At 35.8% G+C, this 14,194-nt stretch overlaps 1 protein-coding gene across 7 annotated transcripts in view; it reads left to right on the plus strand.

The window, feature by feature from the left end:
• The window catches only part of RFC1 (replication factor C subunit 1), a 363,193-nt gene that overhangs the window by 302,161 nt on the left and 46,838 nt on the right, over positions 1–14,194 (plus strand). For all 7 annotated transcript variants that reach the window (XM_033947362.1, XM_033947360.1, XM_033947358.1 and 4 more), the window contains 2 exons: positions 11,477–11,631; positions 13,720–13,837. In XM_033947362.1, coding sequence (XP_033803253.1) covers positions 11,477–11,631; positions 13,720–13,837 — 273 coding nt within the window. The remainder of the gene's footprint in view (positions 1–11,476; positions 11,632–13,719; positions 13,838–14,194) is intronic.

Consider the following 14,194-nt stretch of genomic DNA (forward strand, 5'->3'; position numbering starts at 1 on the left):
GCAGTTCAGAGCAGAACCAAGATTTACCTGGTTGTGGTGATTTTTAATCCACTAACCAGGTAAGTATTCAGATAAAGTTAGGATAGCAAAAAGACTGTCTTAATGTTATCTGACCAATTTTCTGAGCACTGGTTTGACTATCAACTGGGATCTGAATAATTTTTGGCAGCTTTCCTTATAAATCTGTTTTTATTATTGTGGCCTACTTTGTTTGAATGGAGATATATCAAGTGCCATTAAACATTAGTCTGGTGCCTGGATTAGGCCTGGCATTGAATATCCCAGTCAGATCCAGCCAGTGGTAGTCAGCACCTTTAAATTCATTGACCAGTATGGACTCAGTATCAGGGGAAGGAAGGAATAAACATGTAAAAGACAGTGGTAAATATTACAATTTCATAGGATTTAGTACACCTAAAACTGAGAATTGCTATTTTTGTCTTTAAATTTTTCCTTTCAAATTGGAGTTCTAGGCAGGTTACAAGCTGCATATCGCTACATAGAGTTATATCTGCTATATACTGCAGAATTATATATAGAATCATATATGCTATAGAGTTATACAGTACATGCTACATAAAATGATACATTTTTTTTTTTTTAATTCTTTATTCATTTTCAAATCAAAACAACAAGTGCACAAAAATACATCATACAAGTAATTCCAATATAGCACTATAATATCTAACACATAAAATCTAATAGTGTAATAACCCCACCCAAGAGCAATAGCGATACAAAAAGGAACATATAATAACTTTGTAAAGATATGGGGGCCATTGGCAAAGTATTGCGATGAATAGTCATCGGTTCTTTTCTTTTCCTTCTTAGCTGTATTTAGCACACTCAAGGGGGAGGGTGGAGTTGGGGAGTAATTTTACAAGATATGTTATAATATGGTATAAAACATGTGTATATTCTATTTTAATTGAAAATGTAAAATTATACATTGAGGGGCTGTTTCTATAAAGGGCGCTAAACTTAGTTGGCAAAATACCTCAGTAATTGTGAAAACAATTTAATTGGGCGATAGGTAAGAGATACCATATATACTTGATTATAAGTCGATCTGAATATAAGTCGAGACCTCCCTTTCCCCCCCAAAAAGGAGGAAAAATGGTTGACTTGAATATAAGACGGGCGGCTTAATATTCAAATGTCCTGCCCTGTCAGGAGCTTCAGCTGGAGCATAAACAAGGCATTTGCAGCCAGTGTAAATAGTTGATTTGATTTCATAAATTTTAGTTTGGCATTCAGATCCCCTTAGAAATTGAATATCCTATAACTTAATATTTTATCACAAAATTAAAAAGCAGGATAGTCACATAGAAAGAACAGGAGCTTTTTCTTTAAAAAAATAATATTTTAAAGAATGTATTTGGTAGAAATCCATTCCTTAGTTCATTGTGTAGTAAAAGTGTTCTTGTATGCAGTGTGTTCTCAGGGGGCTTGATAGGTACACACATACCACAGCCCCCTCCCTGCCAAGCTCTGCACCCAGCACCCTTCCCTCTCTCCCCTGTCAGGCATTGCACCAGCCCCCTTCCTTACCTTCCTCCCCCCTCCCCTGTCAGACTCTGCACCCAGCTCCCTCCCTCCCAGGCTCTGCCCCCTCCCTGCCGTTGCCTCATACCTCATCTTGCCGATCCCTGGTAGAGGTACAGTGGGCAGGAGCGAACTTTCCAAGTTCCTGCCCTGCTGCTAACCAGCTGCCGCGAGTTCCTTTGGCCACTGAGCGGCACGAGCAGGAGCGCGATTTGGCGCTGCTGCTCGGTACTGAGAGGCTTCCTTACTGGCTCCCGTGACAGCACCATGAACCTTTATCAAGATGATGGTTGTGATGGTAGTGCACCTCTGCAGGGTAGGAATTCAGGCGAGCCACCCTTATCTCTGACTATGGTATTTATCTGCCATGGTTGAACATTAGAAACGATGATGCCCACTCCTTCAGTCTTAGGTGCCAATTGATTACTTGTTAAATAAGTACTTTTATAATGTTTGTTTCAGCAAATATTTATATCTAGATAGTAAATGGGTTTTTTGTATAAATATGTCTGCTTGCAAGTATCTTGCTTCTTTAAACATTAAGCTACTTTTACCAGGGGAGTTTAAGCCTTTCACATTCAGTGATAATAAGTACATGTCATTTATTTGTTCTCATAGATAAGAGTCCATGGAGAAGCACCCGTATATTTGGGGGGGACCTTGAGACAAATTAATAATGAGGACGAGCCCTTGAAATTTACATAAGTCCAAATTATAAAACCCCCCTAACTTCCCATCTGTTCTTGACCAAAAGACCATTGGAGGATTAGCATAACTAATTCCAGTGGAATCAAAGGGTGGGGTGAGGGGGTGGGGCCTCACCCCTCAACTAGCTAATATTAGCTTTCTCTGTAATACTTCTCTATAGCTTAATATGATATCATATTTTGCTTGCCCTTATGGTTATAAATTGAGCCCTAACTCAAATCAACTATAAGTTTACATGACTCATACAACAAGATGGAACATTGAGTTATCTTAAACTTAAACATTGAACTTTGCTTAATTTAGCAAACCCTGTAAGTATTTTAACTTTTAATAATAAAAAGATTTGGAAAAACATTACCCCCACATAGTCATCATTAGTTGTTTTTTTTTGGGGGTTTTTTTTTTTGTTTTAAGTTTTTTATTCATTTTTCATATAAGAAGTGTACAATCTAAATTCATACAAATTCATTAAGTATACACTTGACATTCTTTCATACCTTACTGTAAATATAACATTTCATTATATACTCTTGTACTATAATTTTTAACAGCATATAATACTTAATAAGTAATAAGCAGGGAGCGTGGCTTGGAAGCACGCACGAATGGTCGGGTGAGGAAGGAGCTCCCGATATTATCAGACATTATATTAAATAAACTAGTGTCGGAAAAATAGAAAGTTTCAATTTTTTTAAAATTAGTAAGTCGGGATGGCCTCCGGTAAACAAACAAAAAATGACGCGGCAATAACAAACGCTGGCAGCGTAAAAAGATCGAAACCGGAGCCGGTGACAACGTCAAAAACTCCGTTGCCGAAGGATAGCAAGTGGGAGGAGGAAATGTTTAAAGAAATTAAAGCCATCAAAGAAATTGTTTTATCAAACTCAAAAAAGTTAAATGAGCTGCAGGATGAAGTGTCCACATTAAATAGAAGAACGGAGGTCTTAGAAATAAAAGTTAACCAACTGGAAAAGAATGTTGAAGGGTTTGAATTTCTAAAGAAGAAAATGAAGGAGGATGGAGAGAAAATTGATTCCCTTACCAGAGAACTGGAGGACTGCTCGAATAGGATGAGAAGGTCGAATCTGAGAGTGATAGGGATACCGGAAGGGGTGGAGAAAGGGAACATGATATCCTTTTTAGAAAATTTCATCATAAAAGTCCTGCCTTTTAAAGCAAAACACCCTATTGAAATTGAAAGGGCACACAGAGTCCCAACCAGAAGACCTGACAAACTTGTTGGACTTAGACCGATAATTTTTAAAGTGCTAAGATTTCAGCATGCCCTGGAAATTATTAGACTAGCAAAAGAAAATCAAAATCTGCGGTGTCAAGATGCCAAGATTCATATAGTCCCAGATTTTGCAAAATCCACAGCACAGAGGAGAAAGCAGTTTCTAGATCTGCGTCCATCACTCAGAGAAATTGGAGCTAAATATGGGTTGTTGTATCCAGCAGTTATGAAAGTTACAGTGGGCAATAAAACATTCAGCTTTGATAACCCTGAGAAACTTAAGGAATTTTTAAATCAGAGAGAGTAACCTATGAATGAATGAATCTGAGTGGTTTGTTGCATATGTTTTAAATATATATCTATATACTATATATTATAAAGAATTGATTTAGATTTCCAAAGTTTATTTTAATATGTAACGGTAAAGGAATTTTTCCAGTTTAAAGTGAGGATTTGAATGCATTCTGAGTTCTATAAGTTTCAAGTTTATTAAAATTTGATGGTTCGCCTATTAAATCTAAGCGAATTACATAATAAAAGCATTATAGTATAGAACAATAAAACAAGTTATTTTACATTAACAATTTTCAAGGTGCTACGACAGATTGACAATACAGACGAACTGTGAAACAATAAGCACTACAAATGCCTGGGCTAACCTATTGTACTGAACATTCTTCTTTGGAAGATTTACAGTATGCATAATAATATTATATGCTTTTGCTTATTGCAGTAAGATTTCAACAAAAATATGTGGGGTTTTTTTTTTTTTTTGACTATCTAGTCAAATATTCCAAGAATACTTTCTAATTATTAGGTACAGTAAGCATACAATATATATGTTTATATGTAAGTGCTGGGATATGGGATATGCCTTTTAAATAAATGGATAAAAGTGGATCCTGTGTACAAGATACCATCTTTTGGACCTTTTTAAGATTCAAAGAAGAATTTGTGATGATACTAGATTTTTCAGAACAACTGAATTCATAGAATATGAAGGATGATTCTGAATATGAGTACGAGACTGTGAATAATTCTACATGAGGATATAACATGACTGTGGTGGAACATTATGCTCATTACACTGACAAGTTGTCTGATCGCTTGCATATCAAAATGCATAGGGATATGCCATCCATACTAAAACTCTTGAACTGAGGAGTTCACCTTTCTGTTCAAGAAAGGAGACTGATATCCAGAGGCGCTTGATGGAAGAATGAGCTGAGAACGTTTCCTAAAGTAAAGGCAGCAACATTGAAATTGGATTTCTTGGAAATATTTGTTCATTGATTGGACTCTTCAGCGTAGACATCATCTTCAGACTGAACAATGGTTCTTGTGCACAGGAAAGCCATATATAATTGAGGGGCATATGACAGGCTTATTACATATTAGGAGATGATATGCTTTCCTTATGTTTTGTTGCTCATCCCTTATGGCTCTTGAAGTTATAATTTATATATATTATGCGAAATATGACTAAGAAGGTGGAAAAAGAGAGGAGAAAGAAGAAGAGGAATATTGAGTCTTATGACTCCATCTCTATTTATAAATATGAATCCCTGATGAATTGGATAAGTAAAATTATGCACAAAGAATATGACATATTAGGAACTTTCAATGTGGAATTTTCTTTCAAAAAGGGAATTACCCTTGGTCTAGTGTTGAACTCATTCTGCACAAGATTCAATCGTTCAATATATTTATCTTAATTTTTAATTTGCTTTGCACTGAATCTCATTGATAATATAGAGTGTTGGGAATTTTATTAATTAACATCTGCACACTTTTTAAAGGGGATGATCAATGAGTACATATGAACAGAAGTTATTTGATATTATAAATAACTTATAGATTTATAACTTGTCTCCTTTTTATACATAATCCTTTAACATATATTGTTTGTAAGCATTACATGCAGATAATATATGTTAAAGGATACTAAGAATAACTATTTATTGATTAGTTAAGCAAGATAGTTTTATTATTATCTTCATATTAGATCAATTAGATCTATTTAGATTGGGAATTTGGGTATTAAGGTTTTTGATGGGTATTTAAGGATTGGATTATAACAATAATAAGAGAAGTATATAATATGATTAATATAATATTGTGTTAATATTGTGGTCTGTTGGGAAATTTTCTGGACTCATCTGAACTTATATGTGTGGTTCCAAGTTATTTATGTCAATATTTAGGGGGGGGGATGGGTGGGATAGGGATTAACAAGGGGAGTGATGATAATTGGGGGAAGTGTTTTGTTCTAAAAATGAGGGTTTCGAAAATGGCATCTAATCTTGACTTATTTTATTATTTATTCTTTACATTTGAGAAGAGATTTTTGAAAATTATTAAATATAATGGAGACTAAAATTTTTTCCCTTAACGTTAATGGTCTCAATCATCCAGTAAAAAGAAAAAAAATGCTTACTTTCTTGAAAAAGCAGAAAGCTGATATATATTTTATCCAAGAGACGCACCTTTCAGATGTTGAATCAAAAAGACTCGAAGGCGAATGGGTAAAGCACTGTTTTTTTGCCCCTGCAGTTAGAAAAAAAGCAGAGGTTGCTATTTTGATTAGTAATAAATGTTCAGCTTCATTTAAATTGTTGGAGTTTGATCCCTTAGGAAGATGGATTAAGGTGGAAATGAGAATGGGAAATAATACCTTGACTTTGATTAATGTCTACGCCCCTAATTCGAATCAAAATGATTATTTTAAATCTTTACAACAATTAATACTCCCACTGGCTGCTTCTAATTTAGTTGTAGCTGGAGATTTCAGTGCTGTAATGGATCCTTTTATGGATAAAAAACCAAGTAAAAATATAAAATCTTTAGGGTTAGAAAATCTGGTAAATTCTTGTGATTTAAAAGATATATGGAGAATTCTTCATTTTAATGATCAGGAATTTTCTTTTTTTTCACAAGTTCATAAATCTTTTTCAAGAATTGATTATGTTTTGGTTTCAAATTCAATGGTAAAACAGGTGTTACAAGCTTCCATTGATCCAATTATTTTGTCAGATCATGGAGGGGTATGGATTAAATGTAGTCTAGATAAACAAGAAATAAATAGATCAGTTTGGAGATTTGATAATACAGTGATTGCAGATTCAATTTTTCTTGAAGAATTTAAGGAGAAGATATCTGAATTTTTCCAAATTAATAATACAGCGGATATTAACACTGAAATATTGTGGGATGCTTTTAAAGCTACTATGAGAGGTCATATTATTTCTTATTCGGCACATACTAGGAAACTATTGGTTAAACAATTCACTGATCTGGAAAATGAAATTAAATTTCTAGAATCTAAATTAATTAATAATTGGCAGAATGATACTTTACAAGAATTATTAAAAGTAAAAGGGAAATATAATGAGATATCTTCAAGATTGGCGAGGAAAGATTTGTTTTCCCAGCAAACTTTGTATTATGGAAGTTCCAATAAGGCAGGAAGATTACTTGCAAATTATCTTAAAGCAAAAAAAAAAGAAGAGTAAAAATAATAGCAATTAAAGATAGTAGTGGAAATTTGCATACTAAGATTAATGATATTTTAAATCAATTTCTTAATTTTTATAAAGATTTGTATTCTTCCGAGTCTTATGCTGATAAACTTCAAAATGGTGTGGAATTTTTAAATTTATTAGTGGGTCCAAAACTTCCTGATCATATAAAAAGAAGATTAGATGAGCCTATAACATTAAAAGAAGTAGAAACTGCATTGAAGTCTCTTAGAGTTGGATCCGCTCCAGTTGGGGATGGTTTTACAGTAGAATTCTATAAAACATTTCAAAATTCATTACTCCCTCATTTATTAAATTTATATCAATTTCAACTAAATAAAGGTTGTATTACAGGTACTATGGCAGAATCTTTAACTATTGTTTTACCTAAGCCAAATAGAGATCCTACTTCGGTATCAAACTATAGGCCGATATCTTTAATTAATGTGGATGGAAAGTTACTGGCTAAAACTTTGGCTATGAGATTGGCTAAGGCTCTCCCTTATATAATTGATGTACACCAAACTGGATTCATTGCGAATAGACATTCTTCTAGTAACACAAGATTGACATTCCACACTTTAAATTTAACTAAAAATATGAGTGAACTGGCTTTTGCCATATCTTTAGATGCAGAAAAAGCATTTGATAGAGTGGAATGGGATTTCATGTATAAAGCTTTGGAATGGTTTGGTATAGGTTCAGGATTAATTCAAATTTTTCAGACTTTGTATAGCTCCCTTATGGCAAGATTATATATCAATAATAAAATGTCAGATCGTTTTCATTTACATAGGGGAGTTAGACAAGGTTGTCCACTATCTCCTTTGCGTTTTGATATAGTATTAGAACCCTTATTGTTAGCTATTAATCAAGCAAAGGAGATACAGGGTATTCCTCGTAATAATTGGGAATATAAATTTTCTGCTTATGCAGACGATATTTTATTATATTTGAGAAATCCTGTTTCCTCCATTCCTTGTTTGTTAGATTTGATAGACAAATTCGGTAAATTTTCAGGTTATAAAATAAATTGGAATAAGTCTGAACTTCTTCCACTCAATGTGCATTGTTTAAAAAGTATGTTTGAGTCTTTTTCTTTCGTTTGGAAGGAAGATGGTTTAAAATATTTAGGAATATGGATTAAAAATACAGTAGATGAGACTGTAAAAGAAAATGAAAAAAGGCTCTTAAAAAAGTTACGGAATTATGTGAGCATTGGAATCCATTACATTTATCTTGGTGGGGGAGAGTCCAAACGGTTAAAATGATGATTTTACCTGTAGTTTGCTATCAAATGGGTATGATACCAGTATTTTTTCATGGATCTTTTTATAAAAAGTTGAACTCGATTATTATAAAATTTATTTGGCTTGGTAAAACTCCTAGAATTGCTATAGCATCTTTGCAAAGACCAATTAGGGAGGGCGGGGTAAATTTTCCAAACTTTTATAGGAACTATCAAGCCTATATTTTACGTCAAGGTATGTATTGGGTCCTCCCGGATCTCATTGAGTATACTCCTGATTGGTTATATTTGGAATGGCGACTCATGTTTCCTTTACATCTTTCTCATGTGCTCAGTATCAAGATGCCCAATTATACAAAGAAAATAGAATTCTAATGGATACTTGGAAAACATTACGATTTGTCAGTAATTTAACAGCAATTACTATTAATAACTCAACGAATCAATCCATATGGCTAAACTCCAAGATTCAAATTGGCGGTTTCAAGATCATCTGGAAACATTGGATAATTGCAGGCATCAGAACTTTAAATGATGTAATTACTAATGGTAAGCTGCTGGATTTTACACAATTGCAACATAAATTTGGGCTTCACAAATCACAATATTTTCGTTGGTTGCAATTGAAGCAGGCCATTCAGGCAGGATTCCCTGAATGGAAAAATTTGAATACTCAACCTAGCATAGAATTTTTATGTTTTCAGGCGGACTTTCTGGGACATCAGGCCGCACACTGGTATAAAACTATTAGTGAATTGGTAAAAAAAAAAGCCTAAAAATACTCTTAGGGATATTTGGAGCATTGAGATTAAGCATGATATTTCAGCATCTCAATGGCCACAAATTTGGTCTTGGAGAATGAGATGTACAATGTCAGCATCTATGAAACAAACTTGTTTTTTCTTGTTACATAGAGCTTTTTGGACCCCAGTTAGATTGCAAAAGTTAAATAGCTCTTTGTCTAATAGATGCTGGCATTGTAATCTGGATATGGGAACTTTAGATCATCTTTTGTTTTATTGTCCCCATATCTTAGCCTTTTGGAATTCAATCTGGGATCAAGTAAATTGTTTATTAGAAAATCACGTAGCATTAACTTATGATACTGTACTTTTTGGTATGTCTATGAGAAAAAAGAGTCAGATATCAATGTGTAATAACAAACTTTTATTGATTTTGACCGGAGTAGCCATTCAACATATTACTAATAACTGGAAAGACCATAGTAGGCTTAGTTTTAAATTTTGGTGGAATTCGGTATGTCACATATACAAAATGGAAAGATCAATAGCGGTGCAAAATGGAAATTATAAAAACTTCATTAAAATTTGGGAACCGTTAACGTCCTTTTGTCATGATTGATGCCATTTTTCTAATATTTCTATATTTAACATGTAAGATAAGGGTGGGGTGGGGGGAGGATTTCTATTATATGAAAAATAACATTACTAGAGGGATTTCAGGATGGGAGAGGGAGGGTTATATTTGCAATTATAAGATATAACGTTAAGATGTACAAGTGATTAAATCTATGTTATTGTGTTGCAATTTTTGTACACTTGATGAAAGTTTTAAAATCAATAAAGAATTATTTAAAAAAAAAAAAAAAAGTAATAAGTATGTCAACTATTACTCAATTATAACCCCCCTCCCTCCCCTTACTTTGGGAAATGCATACAATAAAACAAAATATAATGTTAAATTATTTATATTTTATGATGAATAAAATAAACCCACCCACCACCCCCCTTATCAAATATCTATGGGAAAATTATATCATTCATTGCAAAAGTCTGTTAATGGTTCCCAAATCTTCTTAAACTTATCTATATACCCTTTTTGTGTTGCAAATGTACGCTCCATTTTATATATATGGCATACTGAATTCCACCAAAAGTTATAATTTAACCTGCCATAGTTTTTCCAATTGTGTGTTATTTGTTGAACTGCTACTCCAGTTAATATAAATAAAAGTTTGTTGTTATATATAAAATGGAGCGTACATTTGCAACACAAAAAGGATATACATAGTCATCATTAGACTAAACTTCATCCATCAAGTCATATCTGGTAAAGCTTGGTCAAGTTGTTTGGCTAATGGTCCTGTGGATTACTAAATTGTTTGAATTGGGATTATTATACCTTAAATCCTTCCTTAGTTATGTAATTTGTTCCACCAAGACGCAGTTTATTTTATCTTCTATGTTACATTCTAGATGTTTTCCTGCTACCTGTGTTGGGCTAAGAGTTCAATAGTTAACTAGTTCTGTAATTATGTCATGATTTTAATTCTTCTTTGGCGTCTTATTCACCTTTGCTTGTAATAAATATTCTGTAAGTTTAATTTTTGCATAGTGACATGTTTGATCTTTATTGGATGGTTGTTATTGGCTTTCAGAAAAACACAATGAGATACTAGCCCCAGCTTTTTCCTTCCCTGTCCCATGCAAATTGTAGCAGTTGCTATAAGCGGGATTCTTTGAAAAATTCCTGAATCCGTGCAAAGATTTTGATGACATGGAACAATCTGATTAAAATCTGATTAAATTGTACTAAATTTTGCTCCCAAGAGAAGATGATCCCAGTCTTCACTATACTGCAAGTATATTGGATATCATTTGTTTTTCTTTGTTTTGCTGTCTGCAGATCAAGCACAGGTTGCAGCAGTGTAACAAGCTGATGGTTAAGCATTAGCCCAGGTGTGTCCAACATCGATCCTCAAAGGCTGCAAATTCAACTGGGTTTTCAGGATTTCCCAATGAATGCATGAGATCTATTTGCATGCACTATCTCCATTGTATGCAATTAGATCTTGTGCATAGTCGTCGTAGATATCCAAAAAACCCAACTGCACATCTCTGATTTAGCCTCTCTTTAGAGAGGGCAATTTGCAGTTTCATTTATGTAGGTAAACTTGCCTGGCAGTAAGTACACCTGGGCTTCCACTGCATATGTATTAGAACTAACTGTTTTATATTGCTTTTTGTATTATTAATATGAAAATTTATACATAAAATTGATTACAAAAATAAATAAAACGAGGCATTCTTGGGGATGTAAAAAGTATGTATCTTTAAGATTCTCACAAGTCTGTGTGGCTATTTTATACTTGTTTGCATAAGTTGGAGATGCAAAGTACACAGGTAGTTTTATTTGCATATACTTTATTCTAAAAAATTTTTAAATAGAATTTGTCCATATCCACTTTTATTTTCAATTCAGGGCCCTTTTGATGTTGTTCGAAAAGTTTTTACTTCCGGGGAAGAGACGTCTCACATGACTCTTATAGACAAGTCAGACCTCTTTTTCCATGATTACTCTCTGGCACCTCTCTTTGTCCAAGAAAACTACCTCTATGTTACACCCACTGCTGCCGGGTGAGTGTTAGTCCTACCAGTTCTTTGGGCCAAATATATAATTACTTTAGATTTCTCTCTCTTCCCCAAATGCTTTTCATTTGCCATCTGATTGTAGAGCCATTGTGTATAACTTTCAGTATTTGTCAGATATTTTCTGGGTATATGCATATGCACCAGTAAGTGTACCAAAGTAGCTTCTTTGAAGGTTATTTCCAGTGCTACAAGTACTAGTGGGTAACAGCATAATGAGTATAGCTAGTGGGGATTGCACTCATTTGTTTCCTGGAGACTGTAACTGTTACATCAACTGCAGTAGTGTTTCTCAACACATGGTACGTGTGCCCTTAGGGGTATGCAAGCCGCTTGTTGGGGATAAGTGGCACTGGCTGCCACTGATGATATTACCTGCCCACTTGCCCCCCTCTGCCAAAGCCACCGCCGGGAATCCCTCTTTCCTGCCCTCCACTGAAGACAATCCAGAAGGCTTCCCTCCGATGTCAGTGGGGGCAGTGGGGGATCCCAGTTACCTCCTTCCTGCCTTCAGCGGCACTTGTTGGAAGGACACGTCAGCGGTTCTTTCACGCTGCATGTAGCTGACCCGGAAACCTTCTCGCTGAAGTCAGAGGTCTTGTAGGTCAGCCACGTGCAACATGTGAACCGCTGCCTGAGTGTCCCTGCAACAACTGCCACTGAAGGCAGAAAGAGCAGCCCAGCTAGACGGCAATGAAGGAAGTGAGTGTGGCTCGAGCAAGTAAGGGAGAGAGGGGACATAAACTGGGAGAAAAGGGGAGGAGCAGAAGGAGTGCATTGAGACATGGGAGGGGGACGATTTTGGGACAAAGGCAGGGAGGGGAGGCACGAACTCAGGACACAGAAGGAAGGGAGGGGGCATAAACATGGGACACAAAAGGGAGGGAGGAAGGGGTCACTAACTTGGGACATTGGAGGAAGGGAATAGAAAGGGAGAATTGTTGGACATGAGTGAGTGAGAGGAAAAGAGATGGTGCACACGGGAAAAGGAAGAAAGGAAAATTGAGCATAGAGAAGGTAGAGATGCATGGGGAATAGAAGGATGAGGGTGAAATGTTGGATATGATGGTGGAGATGGAACAGAGGGACAAATTGAAGGAGATGCAAGGGGGAAGAATGTTGGACATAGTAATGGAGGGAGAAATGTGGCATTGTGCTGGAGAGGAGTGATAGAAAGAGAAATGGGCATGGGTCTGGTGGGCAGTGGTGAAAGATGCTGTACATGATCTAGGGGATGAGAGAGGGAGAAATATTGGATGTAGCAATAGAGGGACTGGGAGAGATGCACCCTGGATCTCTCTCTCTCTTTCCCCACTCCCTTTGCAGCAAGGGAGTGAATGAGAGAAGGACAGTGAGAGAGAGAGAGTGAGACATACTGCTAGTAGGGGTGGAAGAGATAGGAAGAAAAGTTGGACTCATGGAGGGACAGAGAGAGATGTTGGTTGGGCAAAGGGAATGAGGTCTGGAGGAGAGGAAGTGTGCAGGAGGCAGAAAGAAAGAAATATTAGATGCACAATCAGAAGAAAGTGCAACCAGACACTCATGAAATCACCAGACAACAAAGGTAGGAAAATGATTTTATTTTCAGTTTAGTGATGTTACTGTAGTGACATTACATATTTAAAGCCATCTACCTTGACCTGTTTGAAAAAAAATATATATATAAATGATGATTTATATTTTCTCTGCGTACAGTGTGCTTTGTGTTTTTTTTAAATTTTGTGGTTACCATTATGTATTAATAAGATGATATTGTGTGTATATGAAAAATGGATGGAAGAAATTGCATTACAATCAGTATTATTATTATGGGGGGTGGGGTCTGGGTTGGAGCAAGGGCAGGGGTACTCGGTTGATATTTGTTAGACTTGGGGGGTACTTGGCTTGAAGAAGTTGAGAATCTATGAACTACAGAACCATCCAATATGATAAGCAGCAGCCCAAGCTGGGTTTCAGCTAGGATCTCAGACGTGACCATGTACAGCACAAATTTCTGGGCTGTTGTGCTGGGTATTTTGTGTATATTAAAAAGTAAAAGTGTTTTGCAGGAAAACAGTTTATTTTTATCTTTTGTAGAGGAGATATGAAGAAACACTTACTGCTTTTAAGTAGAACAGCAGATAGCATATGTGATGGTGACCTGGTAGATAGACGGATCCGTAGTAGCCAAACCTGGAATCTCCTTCCTACTCAGGTATGCATTTTTTAAAACCGTTACATGCATAAATAGATGTATAAGAACAGGGCTGCCTCAAGGGACTGTTGCACATTCAGCCAACTTTTGCATTGACACCCCCCTCCCCCCACCAATCCATGATCTAGTAGTTGTAGCTCTCTCTTTATCTTGTTTCCCCCCTAATGCTGGTGATAAAGGGTGACAAAATTCTGAACCTCAATCCAGCATCTCTCCCTCCCTGCCTGCAGAGGGAAGGGAAGAGAGAGGAAGAGATGCCGGACTGAGATTTTAGCAACCTTTATCAGCAGTACCCTGGGCCAGGGCCTCTCCTGGTCCATAGGTTGAGCCAACCCTGTACAAGAAACCCTTGGTAGT

Source organism: Geotrypetes seraphini, chromosome 1 (genome assembly GCF_902459505.1).
Source record: "Geotrypetes seraphini chromosome 1, aGeoSer1.1, whole genome shotgun sequence".
Taxonomy (NCBI): domain Eukaryota; kingdom Metazoa; phylum Chordata; class Amphibia; order Gymnophiona; family Dermophiidae; genus Geotrypetes; species Geotrypetes seraphini.